Source organism: Dipodomys merriami, unplaced genomic scaffold (genome assembly GCF_024711535.1).
Source record: "Dipodomys merriami isolate MVZ:Mamm:240054 unplaced genomic scaffold, mDipMer1.0.p SCAF_617, whole genome shotgun sequence".
NCBI lineage: Eukaryota > Metazoa > Chordata > Mammalia > Rodentia > Heteromyidae > Dipodomys > Dipodomys merriami.
This window is the reverse complement of record NW_027206199.1, coordinates 83,820-108,817: the sequence shown is the minus strand read 5'-3', so window position 1 is coordinate 108,817 and position 24,998 is coordinate 83,820. Positions and strand designations below refer to the sequence as shown.

The window sequence follows — 24,998 nt, the reverse complement described above, 5'->3', positions numbered from 1 at the left end:
GGTATGTTGGAAACTTTATGTAAGCAAAATTACTTTAGAAGTCCTTTGAATCTGTCTTCAAAATGTATCTGAAGTCTGACCAGTTCTCCCAATCTCCCCTCTGGTGGAGGCCATGGCAGCTCTTTGGAGAGACTGTTGTCTCTCCCATATGAGAACTGGTTTTTCCATTTCTTCTTTGCATCTCTTTGATCTGTCCTCCATATGGCAGCTGGTATAAGCTAGTATGACACTCATGGATAAAATGCTCCAGTGAGTGCTGGGAAGGTGGCTCAGTGGTAGAACGCTTGCCTTGCATGCATGAGGCCCTGGGTTCGATTCCTCAGCACCACATAAGCAAAAAGAAAAAATCCGGAAGTGGTGCTGTGGCTCAAGTGGTAGAGCACTAGCCTTGAGCTGAAGAGCTGAGGGACAGCACCCAGGCCCAGAGTTCAGGCCCCATGACCAGACCTCCCCGCCCCCCCCCAAAAAAAAAAAAAATGTTCCAATGGCTTCCTGTCACACTCAGAAAATGCCAAAAAAATACATTGGCTTTCTTGTGTTTCATGTCAGGAACACCCCCCCCCCCCCCCAACATACACATACCACCTTAGTACTTGATTTGCTGGTCACTCTGCCTGGAATACTCTTGCTGTGCTACAGTGGACTAAATGTTTATGTCCCAATTCAAATTCATACAGTAAAATGTAGCACCTAAGGTGATGGCCTTAGGAAGGAAGGCTTTTTTTTTTTTTTTTTTTGTCGGTCATGGGGCTTGAACTCTGGGCCTGGGTGCTGTCCCTCAGCTCTTCAGCTCAAAGTGAGCGCTCTACCACTTGAGCTACAGCGCCACTTCCATTTTTCTGGTGGTTTATTGGAGATAGGAGTCTCAAGGTCTCTCTTGCCCGGGCTGGCTTTGAACCGCGATCCTCAGATCTCAGCCTCCTGAGTAGCTAGGATTACAGGCGTGAGCCACCAGCGCCCGGCCAGAAGGCTTTTTTTTTTTCTTTTTTTTTTTTTTAATTGTGAAAATACTGTACAGAGGGGTTACAATTACATGGGCAAGATAATGAGTACATTATCAAGCATTGTAGCCGCCTCCTTTGTTTCCCCTTCCCATCCCTTCCTATCCTCCCCTCCCCCGCCCCCCCCTTTTTTAATATATATGTTGGTCGTGGGGCTTAAACTCTGGGCCTGAGCGCTGTCCCTCAGCTCTTGAGCTCAAGCCTAGTACTCTACCTCTTGAACCATGGTTCCACTTTCAGTTTTTCTGTTGGTTTAATGGAGATAAGAATCTCATGGACTTTCCTGCCTGGGCTGCTTTGAACTGTAATCCTCAGATCTCAGTCTCCTGAGTAGCTTGGATTACAGGCGTGAGCCAGTGGCACCCAGGTGAGATTAGTGTTCTTATAGTAGAGACCCAGCAAGCTCAGCCCCTTCATGTGAGAACATAGCTAGAAGGTGCTCACCATGAACCAGATTTCCCTCAAGAATATAAGTTCCATTAGAGTGGTAATGCTGTTTCCCTTACTGCATTAATTCCTGTTAGTACCTGGCTTGAAGAAGTCCCTCATAAGCTTTAAGTGAGTAATAGAAGAGACTTTACTGGTTTTGTTCAGCAAATAAAACAAGTTCTTGGCTCATAAAATAAGTATTTATGGAATGAATAAATGAATGGAGAAACTCTTCCCAGAAAAATATACATATAGACAAAGTATTGCATGAACTTTTACAGAGTTCATGAACCTCAAGTTAAGAGTATTTGGTTTGCTCCAGTGGCTCACACCTGTAATCCTAGCTACTCAGGACAGTGAGATCATGGTTCAAAGCCAGCCCAAACAGGAAAATCTGTGAGAGACTTATCTTCAGTTAACCCCCAGAAAACTGAAAGTGGAACTGTGGCTTAAAAGTGGTAGAGTACTATCCTTGGACAAAAAAGTTCAGGGAAGGAAGTGGTGTTGTAGCTGAAGTGGTAGAGCGCTAGCCTTGAGCTGAAGAACTGAGGGACAGCGCTCAGGCCCAGAGTTCAAGCACCACGACCGACCAAAAAAGAAAAAAAAAAAAGTTCAGGGATGAGTTCAGGCCATGAGTTCAAGCCCCATGACCAAAAATACAAAAAACAAAAGGAACGACAGTTGTTGTGTAAGCCTTCAAAACTGTATCAATATATCTCTGTTGGAGATTGGCTGTCTCTCTTTTTTAATGGTATTGGGGATTTGAACTCAGGACCTCAAGTTTGGTAGGCTGGCATGATACCATTCAGCCACCCCTGTAGCCCTTTTTTTTAACTGATCTTCTTTAGGATAGGGTCTTGCCTCCTACCCAAGTTTTCATCTGAGCCATTGTCTGCCTACTTTTAAGCTTCTTGTCATCACTGGGATGATAGACATGTGCCACTTTATCTAGTGTCCCTTCCATGGAAACAGAGTCTCACAGACTTTTGAGCCTGGTCTGGCACACCATCTTCCCAATCTCAGTTCCCATGTAGCTTGAGATGAGAGGTATGTGCCATTGTGGTCTCTCAAACTTTTTTGCTTAAGCTGATCTCAAACCACAATCCTTTAGTTGTCAGACTCCCAAGTAGCTAGGATTGTAGGCATGAGCAGAGGTGTTACTTGAGCTCAGAAGTTCAGTACCAGGGGCTGGGAAGGTGGTTCAGTGGTAGAGCGCTTGCCTTGCATGCCTGAGGCCCTGGGTTCGATTCCTCAGCACCACATAAGCAAAAAGAAAAAAGCCGGAAGTGGTGCTGTGGCTCAAGTGGTAGAGCGCTAGCCTTGAGCTGAAGAGCTGAGGGACAGCGTCCAGGCCCAGAGTTCAGGCCCCACAACCGGACCAAAAAAAAAAAAAAAAGAAGTTCACTACCAACCTGGAAAATATAGCAAGATAACGGTTGTTTCTTTAAAAATAAGAAGATAAGCCGGGCGCTGGTGGCTCACGCCTGTAATCCTAGCTACTCAGGAGGCTGAGATCTGAGGATCGCGGTTCAAAGGGGCAGGAGAGACCGTGAGACTCCTATCTCCAATAAACCACCAGAAAACCGGAAGTGGCGCTGTAGCTCAAGTGGTAGAGCACTCGCCTTGAGCTGAAGAGCTGAGGGACAGCGCCCAGGCCCAGAGTTCAAGCCCCACGACCGACAAAAAAAAAAAAAAAAAAAGAAGATAGGCCTGGTGGCATACTCCTGTAACCTTAATACTTAGGAGCTGATTTATAATGATCACTAAGTCAACCTGGGGTACATAGCAAGACCCTGTCAGACACACACAAAAAAGGCATTATAAAGAGTATTATGATGAAGAGTTTAATAGCTACATTTTTGCCCATGAGTGCTTATAAATTTTGAGGTCTACTCATAAATTTTGGTCCCTTCTAGCAATTTCTAGCAAATACTGTTTCTTTTTAGCATCTTCAATTTTTTCTTCTAACTGGCTTTTTCCTTTCTCTGCAAATATGATTAATTCTCATTTCTATTCCTAAAAACCCTTCCATAAGCCAGACATAGTGGATCACTCCTGTAATCCTAGCTACTTAGGAGGTAAGGACCAGGAAGATCACAGTTGAAGCCAACTGGGCAACAAGTTCAAGACTTCATCACAGTCAATAGTTGCTGGGTATGAATGCATACACTTGTTGTCCTATCTGAGGAGGGAAAGAATTGCAGTCCAAGCCAGCCTGGGCAAAAAAAGCAAAACTCTGTCTCAAAAATAACCAACACAAAAAGGCTAGAGGTCAGTCATCTGTCCAGTAAGCATGAGCCTCTGAGTTCAGTCCCCCAGTACCACCTATTGATAGAAAACAAAGCCCACTACCACCTTTTTTTCCTCTAAATGCCAAAAACCTTCCCTCAATTCTACCTCTCTTTCTGGCTGTTGCTCAGGTTTTAGTATTTTTGGTTTTTTTATGTGAGTTCTGGGTCTTGAACTCAGGGTCTGGCCACTGTTCTAAGCTCTCTTTTGCTTAAGGCTAACATTGCTCAAAGCTACCACTTAAGCTACAGCTCCACTTCTGGCTTTTTGGTAGTTTATTTTTTGTTTTTTTGTTTTTTGGGTCCGGTCATGGGGCCTGAACTCTGGGTTTGGGCGCTGTCCCTCAGCTCTTCAGCTCAAGGCTAGCTCTCTACCACTTGAGCCATAGCACTACTTCCGGCTTTTTTCTTTTTGCTTATGTGGTGCTGAGGAATTGAACCCAGGGCCTCATGCATGCAAGGCAAGTGCTCTACCACTGAGCCACCTTCCCAGCCCCTTTTTGGTAGTTTATTAAAGATAAGAGTCTCTTGGACTTTTCTGTCCCTGCTGGCTTTGAACCATGATCCTCAGATCTCAGCTTCCTGAGTAGCTGGGATCACAGGTATGAGCCACGGGTGCCCGGCTTCCTATTTATTTCTTAGTCTTCAGTATCTGTACCTCTATCACTATTTATTTTGGGGGAGGGTGCAGGGTTTAGTTGTGGGGCTTGAACTCTGGGCCTGGGCACTATGCCTCAGCTTTTCAGCTCAAGGCTCTACCACTTGACACTTCCGGCTTTTTCTGTTTATGTGGCGCTGAGGAATCCAACCCAGGGCCTCATGCATGCGAGGCAAGCACTCTACCACTGAGCCACCTTATCACTCTTATAGAATTGTCAATGCCAAATTGCCTGGTTATTAATTCTTGTGGCTTTTTTCATAAGTTTTAATACCTTAACCAATCAATGACTTTGGCTTCTTTCTGTCTCCTTTGCTAGTTCATTATTTCTCTCTTTTAAATAGTTATTTAGGCCAGGTGCCAGTGGATAAGGCCTATAATCCTAGCTACTCAGGAGGCTGAGATCTGAGGATCGCTCAAGCCCAGGCAGGGAAGTCCGTGAGACTGTTACCTCCAATTAACCATCAGAAAACCGGAAGTAGTGCTGTGGCTCAAGTGGTAGAGCACTAGCCTTGAGCACAGAAAGGTCAAGGACAGTGCCCAGGCCCTGAATTCAAGCTCCAGGACTGGGAAAAAAAAAACAAAAACAAAAAACTCAGGGACAGTGCCTAGGACCTGAGATTGGCACAAAGGAAAAACAAACACATATGATAGTATTATTATTTTACCAAAAAACTTTCAGTAGTTTTTCTCACTGCATAGAGAATATCATCCAGCTTTTACTCCAAAACATTTAAGCCATTTGGAAATCTGGTTAGTTTTTTTTGTTTGTTTGTTTTCTTTTTATCGGTCATGGAGTTTGAATTCTGGGCCTGGGGGCTGTCCCTAGCTCTTCAGCTCAAGGCTCCCCTCTACAGCTTGAACTACAGCACCATTTCTGGTTTTCTGGTGGTGAATTGGAGATAAGAGTCATGGACTTTCCTGCCCAGGCTGCTTTGAACCATGGTCCTCAGATCTCAGCCTCTTGAGTAGCTAGGTATACAGGCGTGAGCCATTGGCACCCGGCTGGTTAGTACTTTCTCTAGAGTGCCTTCCCTTACCTTGTTCCCTGACCAGGCCTACATCTGTTCCATTTGCCATGGTGGCTGCCTCTGCTGCATCCCCACAGCTCACTGCACCATTTGTAGTTACTCTTCAGCTACTTTGGGGCACCATGATTGAGTAGACCTACCTACTTAACAAAATTTTCATTATTCGCATTTGAGAAATATGGAGTATCAGTACCATGTGGAAACTCCTGCAATCTTGTTGCAAACATTTGGCTATCTATACTCTATATCAGAATAGATACCATGCATAAAAACTAGCATGTTGAAATTTTCCATTTGGAGGGGGTGTTAGGGTGAAAAGAAGGCACACAGCTGGCAGGTGCAGAAGATCTTTTCTGGCATTGAGCTTAAAGGCATTTGGTTTTTCAGGTTTGTTCAGATTTAAACTCAGCAGTTCACAGATTTAGTGTTGATAGTAAATGCATCTAGAAATAAACACATCTGGAAACATTAAAGAGGTAAGTAAACGTTTCTTTTTTTTAAAGGAAAGAAAAGGAGAGCTGTTTAGAAATTTGTAAAAGTATAATGCTTCATTTTAAATAACTTAAAAGCAGTACTCTTTTTTTTTTTTTTTTTTGGTGGGGGTAGATAACTGGGGCTTGAGCTCAGGGCCTGGACACTGTTACTTAGCTTTTTTGCTTAAAAACTGGTGCTCTACCACTTGAGCCACAGCTCCATCTTAGTAGTTAATTGGAGATAGGAGTCTCATGGACTTTGCTGCTCAGGCTGGCTTCAAACTTCGATTCCTGTATCTCCATCTCATGAGTAGCTAGTATTACAGGTGTGAGCCACCAGCTGTGATTTTTTTTTTAAGTAGAAAAGGCCATCCTTGCATATTTGCTAGTTAAATAATGTTGACTTAAAGCTTCAAAATGAAGTTAAAAATGTGTAAAAGCAAAAATTAAATTAGTGTTTAGATTCCTGCTTTCCCTTTCTCATAGCAGAGCAGCAGAGTAGTGGCATCTATTAAGGTTGTAGCTCTTGGGAAATGCTAGGAATTTCCCTTCTTCCTCTGAAAGTGATCATGTTTAGCTTAATAAGGCTGAGTCAGTTAACTTGTAGAAATACACCTTGGAAATGAAATGAGGTTTTATGGCAGGTGAGTGAAAATTATTGGAAATAAAGATTTTGAGTTTTCCTCTTGCTAAGCCCAATGACATTTGTAATGCTTGTCTTCCCTTCCCACCACCAAAATAAAAAGTTAAAGTTAAAATTCCTGTGTGAGATTGTCAAATTCTCATGCTGTATATTTTCTTTCAGATTCCTTTGTTTCTTCCTCTTCCTCTCAGCCTGTATCTCTATTTTCGACCTCACAAGGCAAGTCTGTAACTTTTTTTGCACATTTTAAAAGAAAAATGTTGAGAAAGAGGCTGTAACTGGGGATATGGGGTAAAAGTCTATTGCCCCACATCTCTTAAAACAAAAACTAATTGTAAACCAGTCCTTTTTAGTTAGCAGTTGCCTATGGGTTTTCTGTAAAGCTTAAAATAGAGGCTGGGTGGATAATTTAACATAGTGTAAACTTTAAATGTAATTTTGAATGTATCTTTAAAAATGAGAACTTGCCTACAGAATTTACAGCAGATAGAATACCCTCAATTCATTTAAACGGTATTACAGTATACTTCCATCAATTACAAAAATACTAATGTAGGCAGTAGAGTTTAATGTGAGATTTGTCTCAAGGCTAGTTCCAGAGTGCCTAGGAACATAGAACAGGTTATTTGGCTTTTGGTAATTAAGGCTCCTTGTCTTAGAGATTAAGTTGTGGCTTTTTCCCCCCCTGGAGAAAGGCATATAAGTTTGCAGGTCGTGAGTCTGGTGGAAAGTGCACTGTATGTTTCATTGGTTTATACTATTTATGAAGCATTATTCCATTTGTATTATGGTCCTAGACCCCAAATGGTGGGAAAAAACTTTTTTAAGAAGGAAGGAAAGGAGGGACAGAATTACTGGGGTTAGCTCAGTATAGAGCTCTTGACTAGCATGTGTGAAGCACTGGGTTCCCTAGCCTAGCACTACAGAAAAAAAAATAATAAAGATTATTAGACAGTTGTGAAAGCTCTATATAAACAATTTATTGTCCCAGCTAGAATTCTCTTAACTTCCAAGTCTAGATGCTGATTAGGAAGACTTTGACCCTGCAAAAAAATAAAAACCTAGGGTTAGGATATAGCTCAGTGTTAGAACATTTATCTAGTAACATGTGTGAGGCCCTATGTTCAATATCTCAGTACCCCACTCACAACAAATAACCAAAACAAATAAATACAACTGAACTAAATAAGTAAGCTAGCAAGCCAGACTAATGGGATAAAACAAATGAGTAAAACTTTTCCTCTGACACAATTTCCTTCTTAGGAAACATGTTCTGTTTTGTTTTGGTTTTGTGCCTGTCCTGGGCTTGAACTCAGGGCCTAGCCTTTGTCTCAACGCTTTTTTGCTCAAGGCTAGTGTTTTACCACCTGATCCACAGCTCCACTTGTGGCATTTTGGTGGTTACCTGCATTGGGCTGGCTTTGAACCTGATCATCAGATCTCAGCCTTCTGAATAGCTAGGATTGCAGGCAAGAGCCACCAGCTCCCAATAACTTACTACTACTACTACTACTACTACTACTACTATCATTATCATTTTGTCGGTCATGGGGCTTGAACTCTGGGCCTCGGTGCTGTCCCACAGCTCTTCAGTTCAAAGCAAGCCCTCTACCACTTGAGCCACAGTGCCACTTCCGGTTTTATGAGTGGTTTATTGGAAATAAAAGTCTCACGGACTTTCCTTCCTGGGCTGCCTTTGAACCATGATCCTCAGATATCTGCCTCCTGAGTAGCTAAGATTACAGGTGTGAACCTCTAGCACCTGATCAGATTTTATGTTTTTAAGGATTTTTTTTTCCACTTCATGAGAAATGTAATCATTTAGAAAATAGGTGTTAACATTTATTCTGCTCTGCAAGAAAGGATAAATATAAACAGAATATGCAACTATCTGCTGTTGTATTTCAGATATTTAAAAATCTGTGTTAGCCAGGCACACTGGCTCACGCCTATAATCCTAGCTACTTAGGAGGCTGAGATCTGAGAATCAAGGTTCAAAGCCAGCCCAGGCAGAAAAGTCCGTGAGACTCTGATCTCCAATAAACCATGAGAAAACTGAAGTGACGCTGTGGCTCAAGAGGTAGAGCACTTGCCTTGAGCTGAAGAGCGCAGGGACAGCTCCCAGGCCCAGAGTTCAAGCCCCACAACCGACCAAAAAAAAAATCTATTTAAGTTTTCATATAGAAAGGGGATAGTTGATAACCTAAATCTTAATAAGGAAACCCATGCACAACATATCTAATACAGATAATGTCAAAAAGATAAAATGGATTGAATTTTGTTTTAATTCCTGCTGGCAAAAATTACACTAGCGCTCAAGGAAAACAGATTAAAAAAAGGGTTTTTCTAATCAAGGACAGCATATATGTCCTGAGTTTAAATCCTATGAGCAGCATACACACTCCTCCTCTGCCCACCCCCAATACAAAAATAAAGTGTTCCCCCCCTTTTTTTTTTTTTTTTTTTGGTATTTTCCAGTATTGGGGATTGAGCCCAGCCCCTTGTACATGCTTCTGGGCAAGTGATCTACCTACCACTGAGCTACCTCCCTGGCCTGAAAGTCATTCTTTTTTTTTTTGATCCATTGTGGGGCTTGAACTCTGGCCTTGGACGCTGTCCCTGTGCTCTTCAGCTCAGGCAAGCCCTCTACTACTTGAGCCATAGCACTACTTCCAGTTTTTGAGTGGTTTATTGGAGATAAGAGTCTCTGGGACTTTCCTGCCCCGGCTGGCTTTCAAGCAAGATCCTCAGATCTCAGCCTCCTGAGTAGCTAGGATTACAGGCGTAAGCCACCGGCGCCTGGCAAGTCATTCTTAAATCTGTCGTTCTCCAATTAATGTTAGAGCTGAGCACTCATAGCTCAAGCCTATAATCTTAGATACTCAGGAGATTAAGATGTATTGTTGTTAGAAGTTAACACAGGTAGGAAAGTTTGCTAAACTCCCATCTTCAAAGTAACCAGAAAAAAGCAGGTCTGAAGATTGGTTCAAGTAGTAGAGTGCCAGCCTAGCCATCATTCAATGGCCTCCATTCAAACCTTAATACCCCACTCCCCAAAATATCTGTTGGCCTGGAGGCATAGCTGAAGCAATAAAACACCTGCCTAGCCATGAACTCAAATTCCAGTACAGTGTTTTTAAAGAACATTTATCATTCTAAGTTGTTGCTTACAAGAAAAAATATTTTGATTAGTGCAGATTCAGGATAGTGTTATCACAAAGACACAGTTAAAAATGCTATAACCTTTAAAATGTTCCAATTTAACCTCTATTAGTACCATTTTCTCTTAGGGGGAAATCTTGAAGGAAAATTAGTCCTGAAGGGTTCTGCTTCATTGGCAGTTTGAAAATCAACTTACTCAGTTACTTAAAGGAACACCTTGGCAGATGGTTAGGTGGGTTCGCGTGTAGCCAAGATTAACAGCTTCTGGTTTGTCTGAGTTAAAAATAAAGGAAGAGGAAGTTGGTATGTTTGGTTAATTGTATGAAAATTTCAGGGAAGGGGGTGGGATATTTGGACCAGTTGTGCCCCATATAGGTTTTTCATGCTGCCACCAGCATGAATCTTGAGATCATAAACTTCCACTAACCCAGCTAATCTCTTCCATTATCTCTCATCAGTTATACCTTTGTTTACCTATACCATACTAAGCGATGTGTAGTAATAATTAAAAAGGACATTTTAGATTTCAGAATTAAGTGTAGGCTGGAGATGTAACTCAGTGATAGAGTATTTGCCTTAGAAGCATGTGCAAGGTTCCTGGGTTCAGTCCCCTACAGTGAAAAGTACAAAAAAAAAAGGAAATTTTATTTATTTGTGTATGGTGAGAAGGGGGGTGGTCTGGGATTTAAACTTAGGGCCTAGGTACTGTCCTTGAGCTTTTTTGCTCAAGATTAGTACTCTACCACTTGTGCCGCAGCTCCACTTTGGAATTTTTGCTGGTTAATTGGGGATAAGTCTCACAGACTTTCTACCCATGCTAGATCCTCAGATCTCAACCTCCTGAGTAACTAGGATTATAGGCATGAGCCACTGGTACCCTGCTGGGTTTTTGTTTGTTTGTTTTTGAGGGGGCTTAAACTTGCGGTCTGGGCACTGTCCCTGAGCTCTTTTTTGCTCAAGACTAGCTCTCTACCACTCATAGTTGAGCCATAATTTCACTTCCAGTTTTTGGTGGTTGATTGGAGATAAAGGTCTCAAAGACTCTCCTGCCTAGACTGGCTTTGAACCACAATCCTCAGATCTCATTCCACGGATTAGCTAGGATTATGGGTATGAGCCCCTGGCACCGGCTGAAACTTATTTTTGGCCAGTCCTGGGGCTTGAACTCAGGGCCTAGGCATTGTCCCCGAGCTTATTTTTATCCAAGGCTGGCACTCTACCACTTGAACCAACAGCGCCACTTCCAGCCTTTTCTGTTTATATGGTACTGAGGAATTGAACCCAGGCCTTCATGCATGCTATAGCAGTCAAGCACTCTACCACTAAACCACATTCCCAGCTTCATGGAACTTGTATTTTTAATCCTAAAATATATGTTTACCATTATTGGGTTTCAGGAAAATGCATGTGTAAAAACTGGATTAGACTGAGTAAAAGGTAGTCACATTTTTCAAAAGTAAATTGTGTGATAGTTATATTAAATAACTTCTAGGTAGTACTATTGTAACATACAGGTAGGAAGTTAAACTTTTTTGTTTTTCTTTTTTTTTTTAACTTATAAAGGTGATGTACAGAGGGGTTACAATTACAAAAATCAAGCAAAAAGTACATTTCTTTTTGGGCAGTCACTCTTTCCCTGGCTCTCCAGTTTTTTTCTTCCCATCCTCATCCAAAGTTGTATAGTTTCTGTGTAGATAAGCTTTTTATATGAAATTGTGAGTGGAATTATCAGCTTCTTAAGTAAGTTATACTCTGAAGTAGTCCTTAGAATCTTTTGCTTAGGAATTCCTTTTCCACTAAGCAAAGTCATATTTCAACCGAATCCCTGAGAGAATAACTTCAATGTCTTCCTGTGTAATAGAAGGCATAAACATTGCCAGAGATCTTGAATGTGGCTAATTTTTATTGAGCTTTTACTATGCTTAGTACTTCATGTGAATCATCTCATTTAATCCTCACAGCCTGTTTTGTGGAGGAAAAATATTAGTTCTTTTACCAGTTGAGGAAACATTTAAATGAAATGACTTATTCAGGGTGACAGTAAATGACAGACCAAGGACTCCAAAGTCCATGCATATGACTGTGTACCTGTAATCTATACCATTGGATAGAACAGCTATATTTTAGAGTTTAGAGATTTTCTTAGAGATACTATTTTGAAGCATGAAAGCAAATAGATAGAAATGACTGGACCATATGTACAATTTACGTCTTCTGGGTCTGTGCTCCCTTTGTTAGACATAAATCAAAGTGGGGCTGGGAAGGTGGCTCAGTAGTAGAGCGCTTGCCTTGCATGCATGAGGCCCTGGGTTCAATTCCTCAGCACCACATAAGCAAAAAGAAAAAAGCCGGAAAGTGGCGCTGTGGCACAAGTGGAAGAGCGCTAGCCTTGAGCTGAAGAACTGAGGGACAGCGCCCAGGCCCAGAGTTCCTGCCACGACCAGACCCCCCCCCCAAAAAAAAAAAAAAAAGACATAAATCAAAGTGAAATTTGGTTTCTCTTTTTGAAATCTTTAAAAAGGCTGGAAAATATTTGATTTCCTTCAGAAAACATGTTAAGTAGGAAAAAGCCAGGTGCTGGTGGCTCATGCCTGTAATCGTAGCTACTCAGGAGGCTGAGATCCGAAGGTCATGGTTTGAAGCCAGCCTGGGCAGCAAAGTCCATAAGACTTAAACCACTCAGTAGTATAGCCTTGAGCAAAAAATAAACTCAGGGACAACACTTGGCCCTGAGTTCAGGCCCCAGGACTTGGGGGGAGGGGGAGAAAAAATTAGATTGGAAAGGGGATCCACCCACCATCTGGAATTGGAAGCACATTTTCATTAATGAATGTTTGCATTCAATTTGATTAATGCAGTTGGCATCTAGAATAGGAAGTTACAACACTGAACTTTGGGGCAAGCATTGAGAAAAAAATTTGCCAGTTACAGCCTTTTTAAAAAAAAAAAGTAAAACATTTTTCTTTGTACAAAAAGAAACTGTTTAGAACCTAGCTTGGCTGCAAATTGTCTGCTGGCTAACTTCCTATTTTGATGCTGTGGCTGAGTTGCTGATGCTGTTTTGCACGATAATTTGTCTCTTTTTGTTTTGTGAACATGAGAAAATTCAAGTGTAGGGAAACCTATACCTGAATATTCCAAGCCTTGTATAACTATACATAGTATTTATGTGAAAAAGTGAATGGCTACTATAATCTCTCATTTTTTCTTCCTTTGATAGTGTAGTTTTCCATGTTACAGGTCTCCTTTTAATTACATGTATTGAATTGGCCTGAGCTAAGTTGCAGCTCTTAACATAATTTTAAGTTAATTTAACATATTAATTCACTCTTTAGGAAGAACTCTGATACTAGATATAATATTCATTGTTGCTTATTTATTTCTGAATCACATGTTTTCAGTAACTAAGTGAGAAATACATAGAAAAATACTAAATCGTTACACCTTCAGAGTTTGGGTAGATAAAAAGTGAAGAGAAGCTGGGCACCGGTGGTCACGCCTGTAATCCTAGCTACTCAGGAGGCTGAGATCTGAAGATTTAGGTTCAAAGCCAGCCCAGGCAGGAAAGTCCGTGAGACTCTTATCTTCAATAAACCACTAGAAATCCGAAAGTGGTGCTGTTACTCAAGCGGTAGAGCGCTCGCCTTGAACTGAAGAGCACAGGGACAGCGCTCAAGCCCAGAGTTCAAGCCCCACGACTGACCAAAAAAAAAAAAGTGAAGAGATATTATTTTGAAGGATATAGTAAATGGTAGATGAAAGATTCTTTTTCCCAATTCAAAGCTATTTACTTGATAAGTTCATTGAATTCACGTCAAAATTGCTTTTCATCATTCTTGGTTTTGTTGTTATTGTTTAGTGGGGGGTTTTGGGGTTTTTTTGGTCCAATCCTGAGCTTGAACCCAGGACACAGGTGCTGTTCTTAGGCTGGCTTGCTTACTTGTTCGTTTATTTATTTATTTAGTCAATCATGGGGCTTGAACTCAGGGCCTAGGCTCTGTCCCTGAACTCTTTTGCTCAAGAAGGCTAGTGCTCTACCATGTTGAGCCACACCTCCACTTGTTTTTGAGGGGTTAATTGGAGATAAGAGCCTCATGGGGAATTAACTGCCCAGTCTGGCTTTGAACCTTTGCTCCTCAGATTTTAGCCTCCTGAGCAGCTAGGATTACAGGTGTGAGCTACAAACACCTAGCTTCATCATTCCATTTTAACTCCTTGTAAGACAAAATATTCTAAGAATAAAATAGAGAAAAATCTTCCTCAGTTTCCATACCAGATTCCCTAGTCAGTTGATTCCAATCAATTACTGTATTTTAAAGTTAGTCTTAAAAGTGGTTTGGTTTAGTTTTGCTTGCAGTGCTGGGTATGGGAATGGAACCAAGTGCCTAATGCATGCTAGTCAAGTTCTCTACCAGTAAGATACACATCCGGGCCCTATGGGAGTATTAAAGCAGATTCTAAAGGACTGTCCTTGCCTTGCTACTGCAGAATTGTGTTGCTAGATGGAATGATCTATGGAGAAGAGTGGCAGCCTCCTCTTAAAAGATTCTTACAGAGCTAGAGTTCTGAAATATGATTCTGTCTTTCTACCCTTCCAAAACATCAAATATGGTAAAGCTGTGGACTATGAAACTTACAGTACTGATCTGAGCTCTATTCTTGGGGATTCTGTATTAGTAGGTCAGAGATTAAAACCTATGAAATAGTAGTAGTTTTCCTGAAGAGTGAAGAGGATTGTATAAGTTAAAAGACCTGTTGGTATTCTGAGATAAGGACTTCTAACTTAGTCTCATAGCTTTACCTTAAGTTATTATACCTCTAATTCAAAACTAGAGTTCATTTCTTGAAGGAAGGGGTTCCCAGACAGTTTTACTTTAACCCAGATTTTGATCCATTGGATGGTTTCGGATAGAAACAATGACCAGTAAATCCAATAGCAGGCCAGTTTTAGAATATTTATGATTTTGGGGTAGTCTACAGTAATTACATCTTTCACCCCAAAAGTGCTGGGCCTTTTTATTTATCTTGTACCCTTAATCTAGTCATGCTGAATATCTCAACTATATAATGATGGATACAAGCAATAGTCACTAATAACTGCATTAGAATTAAATGAGTTACAGCTTGCTTCAATTGGTTTTCTCTCCTAATAATAGTTTACAACCAGACTTTAACAACTTGAGTTCATCTACTAAAAGGTGTTTTTGTTTGTTTACAATAACCATGTTATAGTTTTATTATTCAAAAGCTTAGATCCTATCATGTCACTTTTCAGTGATGTGTCAAAATCTAATTTTACATGACATATGGAAACTTTATTTTTTTTAATTGTTATATAAGATAATGTTTAGAGCTGGGGGCTCGAGGCTCACCCCTGTAATCCTAGCTACTCAGGAGGCTGAGATCTGAGGATCAAGGTTTGAAGCCAGCAACGGAAGGAAAGTCCATGAGATTCTTATCTCCAATAAACCACTCAGAAAACCGGAAGTGGCACTGTGGCTCAAGTGGTAGAGCACTTGCCTTGAGCTGAAGAGCTCAGGGACAGCACCCAGGCCCAGAGTTCAGCCCCACGGCCGACGCCCCCCCCCCCAAAAAAAAAAAATAAAATAAAAAAGATGATGTACAGAGAGGTTGCAGTTACACAAGCCAGGCAGAGTATATTTCCTTTTAGACAGTGTCACCCCTTCCCTTGCTCTCTCCCAGTTTTTCCCTCCTATCCCCATCCACAAGTTGTACAGTTCATTTTCAACATAATATGTATAGTGAGTACAGCTGCTTATTGTAATAACATAAGTTGTTATTGCTTGTTTTTGAAAAATACTTCTGAATCAGGCGCCAGTGGCTCACATCTGTAATCCCAGCTACTCAGGAGACTGAAATCTGAAGATCACAGTTTTAAGCCAGCTCAGCCAGGAAAATCTGTGAAACTCATCTCCAATTAACCACCAAAAAAGCCTGAAATGGATCTGAGGCTCAAGTGGTAGAGTACTAGCTTTGAGTAAAAAAGTTAAGGAATAGGGTCAGGACAAGTACAAAAAAAAGATACATTTGAATGAAGTTATAAATTTGCTTTTATCTATTGTGGTTATTATTCAGCTCTCACATAAAAAAGAGAACAGATACTAAGGAAAGACACTTCCCACCCAGCAAGGAACATTTCTTTGCATCTTCCCAATGACTCATTTGTACTCAAGGCAGTTATCCTGAGCTTGCTTAGGTTTCGTCTGACCTGAATAACTGATTGTTTGATTGATTTGGGACTATTTAAGATCAGCTTTTTTCCAGCTTCAGACATATAACCATGTGCTTTCCCTTGAGATGGTGGTTTTAATCTTTTCCCTATTAAAGTTTGTTAGGTTGGAAAACTAGAGAATAATGTAATAAATTAATGAGTACTGTAGTATTCATAACTGATAAGACTTAGCTATTTTGGGGGAAGAGGGGGGTCTGGTTGTGGGGCCTGAACTCTGAGCCTGGGCGCTGTCCCTCAGCTCTTCAGCTCAAGGCTAGCGCTCTACCACTTGAGCCACAGTGCCACTTCTGGCTTTTTTCTTTTTGCTTATGTGGTGATGAGGAATCAAACCCAGGGCCTCATGCATGCAAGGCAAGTGCTCTACCACTGAGCCACCTTCCCAGCCCAGACTTAGCTATTTTAAAAGGAATTATATCTTAACCAGAGAAGCCAGTTTGCATCATTCAGTTTTTTTTTATTTTATTTATTTATTTTTTTGTCGGTCGTGGGGCTTGAACTCTGGGCCTGGGCGCTGTCCCTCAGCTCTTCAGCTCAAAAGCGAGCGCTCTACCACTTGAGCTACAGCGCCACTTCCGGTTTTCTGGTGGTTTATTGGAGATAGGAGTCTCACGGTCTCTCCTGCCCGGGCTGGCTTTGAACCTCGATCCTCAGATCTCAGCCTCCTGAGTAGCTAGGATTATAGGCGTGAGCCACCAGTGCCCGGCTTCAGTTTTTTTTTAAATGACACCTTAGGACAAGATTTTGGAGCAGGCTACCTTTACCTTTTTTTTTTTCTTTTGAAGTAGGGAGTATTGGGCTCTTAACTCAGGGCCTCTTGCTCTCTTGGCTTCCTTGCTTGCTTGACTGGTGTTCTACCACTTGAGCTACACCTCCGCCTCCCAATTATTTTATTAGAGATGAAGTTGAACAGACTTTTCTGCTCTAGCTGCCGCAAACGGTAGTCCTCGGGACCTCAGATCTCAGCCTTTGAAGTAGCTAGGATTATAGGTGTGAGCCACCAGTGCTCAACTTCTGGCTACCTCTTCTTGACTAACAGTGGGTTTAAGAGCCATTGTGTACTGGAGTTTCCCCTTGCACAGGTGTCAAGGTGCTTCATAGTAACTTGTTTATTTTATATGGAGTATTTCTGTGTAACAGCTCCTAGGGGGGAAAAAAAGGGCAGGGAGAGGAACTCCCTCAAATTTCCCAGTACCACTACCCTTCCACTTGAGCCACAGCTTCACTTCTGGCTTTTTGGTAGTTATGGGCTCTCCTGCCCTACAGGCTTAAACTATGATCCTCAAGTCTCAGCCTCCTTAGTATCTAGGAGCATCTAGTATGTAATATCTGGCCCAACTATCCTTGTTTATTCTTTAGCTTTACAATGGAAAAAGTAGACCATTTAATCTATCCTTATGTTTTCTTTGTTATTTGCAATTTGTGGCATGATATGGCTTCTCTAGTTTACTGTTGGCAGTTTTATGCATGTCTTATAGGAACTTTTGATTACTATTTTGTTACATATTTATGTGTGTATATGTGTGAGATATATATACATATATGTATATATGCACACATCCTGTGTGTATATGTGTATAATTTTAAAATGTAAAGCATGCTGCTTGGCCTGACTAGCTAATGTGCAATTGTATCTGGTAAACAAGTTCTCTTTCAAATTCTGACCATAGAGGGACTGAGCTCCCTTAGCTCTCATGAGCCACCTTCAGAAATTATGACTTCCTCTTTTCTTTCATCCTCTGAAATACATAACCCTGACCTTTCAGCACTGCATGGAGAAAAAAGCCAAGTGTTAGGCAGCCAGCCTGTTATAGCCAAAGAAGGAAAAGACCATTTGACTCTTCTAGATATGAAAGAGGTGGGAAAGCTTCAGGGAACCAGCAAGGATGGAGCAGACTCCCTGGTTTCTCTTGCAGCAGGAATTCCTTGCATTTGCCCCTCCATTCCAACCAGCAAGGAAGCTGCTCCAGTAGAAGAGCTAATAAAAACACACCTGGAGCCCAGGAACCCAAGTGAGGCACCAAATAGGGAGGATAGAACTGCACTGGATGTTGGATACAGGCCTACTTTGCTGCCAGCACAGAAGTCACCCATTAAGCCACCTAATGCAGAAGTCACTGGTGCATACTTCTTGTCCCCATCTGACACTTCAGGAGGGGCTAGCACAGAAAAAGATTCCCCTGAATCACCATTTGAAGTGATTATTGACAAAGCAGCATTTGACAGAGAATTCAAGGACTCCTATAAGGAGAGCACAGATAATTTGGGTGGTTGGGCGGTACACACAGATGGAGAATCATCTGCAGATATGACAGAGACTAATGACAAAGTGTTTCCACTGAGAAGTAAAGAGGCTGGGCGTTACCCAACCTCTGCATTGCTCACTAGACAGTTTTCACATACCACTGCAGCATTGGAAGAGGTGTCCAGATGTGTGAATGATATGCATAACTTTACTAATGAAATACTGACTTGGGATTTGGTTCCCCAACCGAAACAACAGACCAGTAAGTCTTCTGACTACACCCCAAAAGGTACAGGACTTGGTAGGAGCGAGTATCATTCAGAAATTCCAGTTATAAATCTTAAAACGAGTAATCATCAGAAGGTCCCTGTATGTTCTGTTAGTGGGAACACTACCATCACCAAATCCACAGGTGATGGGGCAGAGACATCTGTCCCACAAGACAATGTTCTCATTGGGAAGGCTGGAAGAGATTCTCCCACAAAAGAAGTCAGTGTCAAAGGGGTGCAAGGTGATACAGAGAAACAAGAGGATATGCTTTCAGAGTTAGAGAAAGATGTCTCCATGGTTTCCAGAATGGCCACAGTGAACGTAGCTTTACCTGATGAGCACTTGAAGTATGATGTGAACTGGCAGAGCTCTGCGCTGGGAGAAATCACAGAGGCTGATAGTTCTGGTGAATCTGATGACACAGTCATAGAAGACATCACAACAGATTTAACACTAGAAAATAACAAAATTCAAGCTGAAAAGCCTGTTTCCATTCCAAGTGCTACAAATATGGGTGAGAAGGAAATCAAAGAGATTCCCAGTTGTGAAACAGTGGAAAAGAAAATATGTGCAAACTCTGAAGAGCCAGTCAATGACTTTGAGCCACGTCAGGTTCAGTCTGATACTCTTGAAAGAAGTCCAGATACCAGTGTGTCAGAAGTTGCTCCTGAAAAGCCTGTTACAATTGATGGTGACTCCAAAGTTCCTTCAGCAGTACCTCCTAGTGTTTTCAATAGAACAGAATTTTCACTAAATACAACAGCTTTTGCCAACTTGAAGTCATTACAAGGCAATGTTGGAGATACAGATGATTCCTCCCCAGAGGACTTGATGGCTGCCTTTACAGAGACCACACAGAAAGGTATAGTAGACAAAGGGGAAGGAAATGTCTCTGAAGCCATGTTAGAACAGACAACTGACTATAAAAGAATTTTTTCTGTGGAAACAGTCTTAGGTGAAAGTAAGGCAAATGAGCCTGAACATAAAGACATTAAAAGCAAATGCAGTGAACCAAGCAAAGAAATCAATGGAAGGGAGCTTCTAGAAGCCTATTCTTCCCAGGGACCTCCTGTGGCATCTCTTGATTTAGAACAAGAGCAACTCACAATCAGAGCCCTCACAGAATTAGGTGAAAGACAGACGGAGAAGTCCACCTTTGTGCAGGCTGAAGGAGAATCTCCTGAAGGAAGATTTGAACAAACATGCACTCCACAGCAGTCATCTGGCACTTTGGAACACACAGATGCCAAAACTGGATCTGATCTTGGGATTTCCAAAGAGCCCACTATTATCAGAGAAAATAGGGTAGATACTCTTCCCAACCTTAGCAAGACTGACCTGGTAACCAAGCATGCCCTAGCAAGACTCCTCACAGACTTCTCAGGTAACCCTTTATGTTAGAAATGCTGCATGTGGTTAGTTCTGCTGTGATTACTTAGCAGTGCTATTTTTTGTCTCTGGGTTTTAGCTATAAATTTATAGCTATACAAAAACACTATATGATGGGGACAGGCAAATTCCTTTTATTTCTTTAACTTTATTTATTTTTATTGTGAAAATACTGTACAGAGGGGTAACAATTACATAGGCAAGATAATGAGTACATTTTTTATCAAGCATTGTAGCCGCCTTTATTTCCCCTTCTATATCCCCCTTTTATTTTTTTTTTTTTTTTTTTTTTTGGGGGGGGGTCCGGTCGTGGGGCCTGAACTCTGGGCCTGGGCTCTGTCCCTCAACTCTTCAGCTCAAGGCTAGCACTCTACCACTTGAGCCACAGCGCCACTTCCGGCATTTTTCTTTTTGCTTATGTGGTGCTGAGGAATCGAACCCAGGGCTGCAGGCATGCAAGGCAAGCACTCTACCACTGAGCCACCTTCCCAGCCCCCCCTTTTATCTTTTTTTAATGATTGCCTGATTTGGCTTCCTTATATCAGTATTTTCCAAACAGGCCACTTTATAAAATTAATCTCCTAAAATTTGTTTAATGTTTCAATTATATTTCAAGATCCTTATAGGTTAGCATGAGGGTGGGACTGGTTTAAAATAAATCATGATACTTATTTTTTTTAATTTTTTTACATAATTACCGTCCTGGATTTTTTTGATAGGGACTTTGTGAAATCTACTTAACAGTCAAAGATACAGAATTCCTTCTGGGAAACACAGTAAATGAAACTTATAATTAATTTGATCATATTCCACAGAGAACTTAATGCTCTGAAAGTAGGTAACCAGTATTATTAGAGTACTATTTTGGAATGATACTTAAGAGAAACTCACACATTTTTCTGCTTTGAACCTTATTTAATAATCTTTAGGCCACAGCTCATTAGGTGGTACCAGACATCCTTCCTGTTCTTTTTATTTAAAATTATCACTTTCCTTGCATTGACTCTTAGTAAGACTACTTCAAATGCTGTCTATTCTGGGCCCTTGGAAAAATACATGGAAATAGCATGTTCACAGCCCTCCACAAATCCCCCTCTCCTACCTCACCCCTCCCCTCCCTTATTGTATAAGGATAATCAGATGTTTCGTGTGTGTGTGTGTGTGTGTGTGTGTGTGTGTGTGTGTGTGTGTGTGTGTGTGTGTGTGTCTGTGTGTCTGTGTGTGTCTGTGTGTGTGTCTGTGTGTCTGTGTGTTTTGGTCATGGGGGTTTGAACTCTGGGCCTGGGCACTGTCCCTGAGCTCTTCAGCTCAAGGCTAGCTAGCCCTCTACCATTTGAGCCACAGTGCCACTTCCACTTTTCTGGCAATTTATTGGAAATAAGAGTTTCATGGACTTTCCTGCCCGGGCTGGCTTTGAACTGTGATCCTCAGATCTCAGCCTCCTGAGTAGCTAGGGTTACTAGTGTGAGCCACCCGTGCTGGGCTCAGGTTTATTTTTTATTGTTATTATAAAAGTGATATACAGGGCTGAGAAGGTGGTTCAGTGGTAGAGTGCTTGCCTTGCATACATGAGACCCTGGGTTTGATTCCTCAGCATCACATAAGCAGAAAAGGCCAGAAGTGGTGCTGTGGCTCAGGTGGTAGAGCGCTAGCCTTGAGCTAAAGAGCTGAGGGACAGTGCCCAGGCCCAGAGTTCAGGCCCCACAACCGACCAAATAAATAAATAAATAAAATAAAAGTGATGTACAGAGACATTACAGTTACTTAAGTCAGGTAAAGAGTACCTTTCTTTCTGGACAATGTCATCTCTTCCCTTGCTGTTCAGTTTTTCCCTTCTGTCCTCCCCCACAAGTTGTGTAGTTCATTTGCAATATAGTGTCTAGTGAACTCAGATGTTTCTCATGGTCCTTTTTTCCTAATGAAATCATAACATGGTATGGTGATATTTACAATTAAAATATTTTAGTTAATGTGAACTTTTTTTTTTTAAGTTTTTTGTTTGTTGTTTTTGTTGGTCCTGGGGCTTGAACTCTGGGCCTGGGCGCTGTCCCTGCACTCTTCAGCTCAAGGCAGTGCTCTACCTCTTGAGCCACAGTACCACTTTGGTTTTCTAGTGGTTTATTGGAGATCAGAGTCTCACAGACTTTTCTGCCTAGGCTAGCTTTGAACCATGACCTCAGCCTCCTGAGTAGGTAGGATTTTTTTTGGGGGGGGGGGGATGTCCGGTCGTGGGGCCTGAACTCTGAGCCTGGGCGCTGTCCCTCAGCTCTTCAGTTCAAGGCTAGTGCTCTACCACTTGAGCCACAGCGCCACTTCTGGCTTTTTTCTTTTTGCTTATGTGGTACTGAGGAATCTAACCCAGGGCCTCATGCATGCAAGGCAAGCGCTCTACCACTGAGCCATCTTCCCAGCCCCTGAGTAGCTAGGATTATAGGTGTGAGCCACTGGTGCATGGCTGAACTTTTTCTTTTGGAGCTATTGGGATTTGAACTCAGGTCATACTTGATAGGCTGTCAAAACTACCACTGGAGCCACTTTTGCCAGCCTTTTTTTTTTTTTTGGTCAGTTATGGGACTTGAACTCTGTGCCTGGGCACTGTCCCTGAGCTCTTCAGCTCAAAGCTAGCACTCTACCACTTAAGCCACAATGCCCCCTTCGGTTTTCTGGTAGATAATTGGAGGTAAGATTCTTACGGACTTTCCTGCCTGGGTTGGCTTTGAACTGTGATGCTCAGATCTCAGCCTCCTGAATAGATAGGATTAACAGGTGTGAGCCTGGCTTGCCAGCCTTTTTGTATTGGTTGTTTTGAAATAGAATTCTCACTTCATGCTCAGGCCAGCCTTGACTTCAATCCTTATTTATGCTTCCTTCACTGGAATGATAATTATACACCATTGTGCTCTTATTGGTCAAAATGGACTCTTGCAAACCTCTTTCCCCTCAAACAAGTGCTGTACTACCAAACTACATCCTCAGCCCTCTCCCACAATTTAAATAATTAAGAATAACATAATAGGGCTGGGAAGGTTAGCTCAGAGGTAGAGCGCTTGCCTTGCATGCATGAGGCCCTGGGTTTGATTCCTCAGCATCACATAAGTAGAAAAAGCCGGAAGTGGCGCTATGGCTCACATGGTAGAGCACTAGCCTTGAACTGAAGAGCTGAGGGACAGCACCCAGGCCCAGAGTTCAAGTCCCACTACTGACCAAAAAAAAAAAAAAAAAAGAGTAACATAACATAATAATTGAAGATTGTGGAGCTTGGATTAAGGAATACTAGGTTCTAATTCTGGTGATAACTGCACATTAAAGTAGTATTTTCTTTTTTTTTTTTTTTTTTTTTGGGGGGGGGGTCCGGTCGTGGGGCCTGAACTCTGGGCCTGGGTGCTGTCCCTCAGCTCTTCAGCTCAAGGCTAGCGCTCTACCACTTGAGCCACAGCACCACTTCCAGCTTTTATCTTTTTGCTTATGTGGTGCTGAGGAATCGAACCCAGGACCTCGAGCATGCAAGGCAAGCGCTCTACCACTGAGCCACCTTCCCAGCCCCTTAAAGTAGTATTTTGAACAATTAGTTCACTAAACTTCTGGAGTGTTTTCATTATCTGTAAGTTTAAGATGCTTGAAGTTGATTCTCATTTTTATAATTCTCTGATACATTCTAGATTTCTTCCTAAGTTGTAATAATTCTTAAAGATAGTTACTTTTGAGTCATGAGGTATATAGGAATGACTACAAAGCCTCCAGGGTGAAATCCCAGTGCTCTGGGGTATTAGTGTGAGCTGAGACAACTAGCCTAACTGGTTCAGCATCTTCTTTTGTTAATGGGATGATGGTGGTTGTTTTGCATGTTTTTTTATAGTGTTGTTGAAGCAAAGAAGAATATAAGTACTAATTACTAGTCATCCCTAACTACATTATTTTATTTAGTATGAAAGATGAAAAGGGCCAGGAGGTTCTGTATATTCATCACTGACCAAATTCTATTAGAAGGTATTTTTAGAGAATAATTAAAGAAGATTGATATTATTAAGCATAAGCCGAAGGTTTTTCTTCACAAGTTTCAAACAGCTTTTTAAAATTATCTTTCTCTGTGACTAAATCTTTAAAAATGTAAAATATTTCAGTAAATAACATCCTTCTCACTTAAAATAAAGTTCCATAGTTATGTTTTGCCTAACATTGTTGGGTGGAAATAAGCAAAAACAAAAAACTGATGGTATTTTGTTTTTCTGCTGCCTAGTATTATGTACCAGTATATAATGAGGTCTTCATGTTGATATTATAGGTTACTGAAAAATTATGGTACAGTATTCTCTAATAGTTTGGGAGGAAATTAGATTCCTACCTCTCACACTTAATAGTTTTTGAGTATTCAGATCAGGAAGAATGCAACCAGATGGACAGGCATATAGCTTGGTGACTGGTATGTAAATTGAACTGCCCTAGCAATTTAAGAAATTTATGTACAAGGAAATTGTTCATTGTAGTCCTGTTTATAATAATGGCAGATTGGTTGAGTACATGATGACATAACAATGCATTACACTATTATGCAGTCATTGATGTTGTTAAATGTATTTGTTTTTGAGAAATGGAAAAAGTATAATTGGGTATGGCAGCATACATCTTTTGCCCAGAGACACAAACACAGATGGAAGATTGGAGTTTGAAGCCAGCCCCTACAAAAAAACTTAGTGAGACCATATCTCAGCAATAACAACAACAAAAAGCCAGGCCAATCAGGAGCTGCTGATGGCTCATATCTATAATCTTAGCTACTCAGGAAGCTGAGATCTGAGGATCATGGTTCAAAGCCAGCCGAGGCAGACAAAACCTTGACTCCTAGTTCCAATAACCAGCAAATAGCCAAAACTGGAAGTGTGGCTCAAGTAGCTCAAGTGGTTAGGTACCAGCTGTAAGCAAAAAATATCTGAGCCAGAGAGTAAAGTCCTGATGAGTTCAAACCTCAGTGTGTACACACATGTGCACCCATGCGCAGAGCCAGGCTAGTCATTGTGAACCTCTGTGAACCTAGGTACTTGGGACATAGAGATTGGGAGAATCATGGTTTGATAACCACCCGGACAAAAAGTTGGTGAGACACTATCTCACCCAATCAACTGGATATGACAGTATGGATCTGTGATCCCAGCTATGCAGGA

At 41.5% G+C, this 24,998-nt stretch overlaps 1 protein-coding gene across 2 annotated transcripts in view; it reads left to right on the top strand.

Moving 5' to 3' along the window:
• Positions 1 to 24,998, top strand: part of LOC138814848 (reticulon-3) — a 51,972-nt gene that overhangs the window by 6,921 nt on the left and 20,053 nt on the right. The window contains exons 2-3 of one of the 2 annotated variants that reach the window (XM_070003920.1): positions 6,686 to 6,742; positions 17,702 to 19,834. The exons of the other annotated variant lie outside the window; for it this stretch is intronic. Coding sequence (XP_069860021.1) covers positions 6,686 to 6,742; positions 17,702 to 19,834 — 2,190 coding nt within the window. The remainder of the gene's footprint in view (positions 1 to 6,685; positions 6,743 to 17,701; positions 19,835 to 24,998) is intronic. 2 annotated transcript variants of the gene reach the window in all.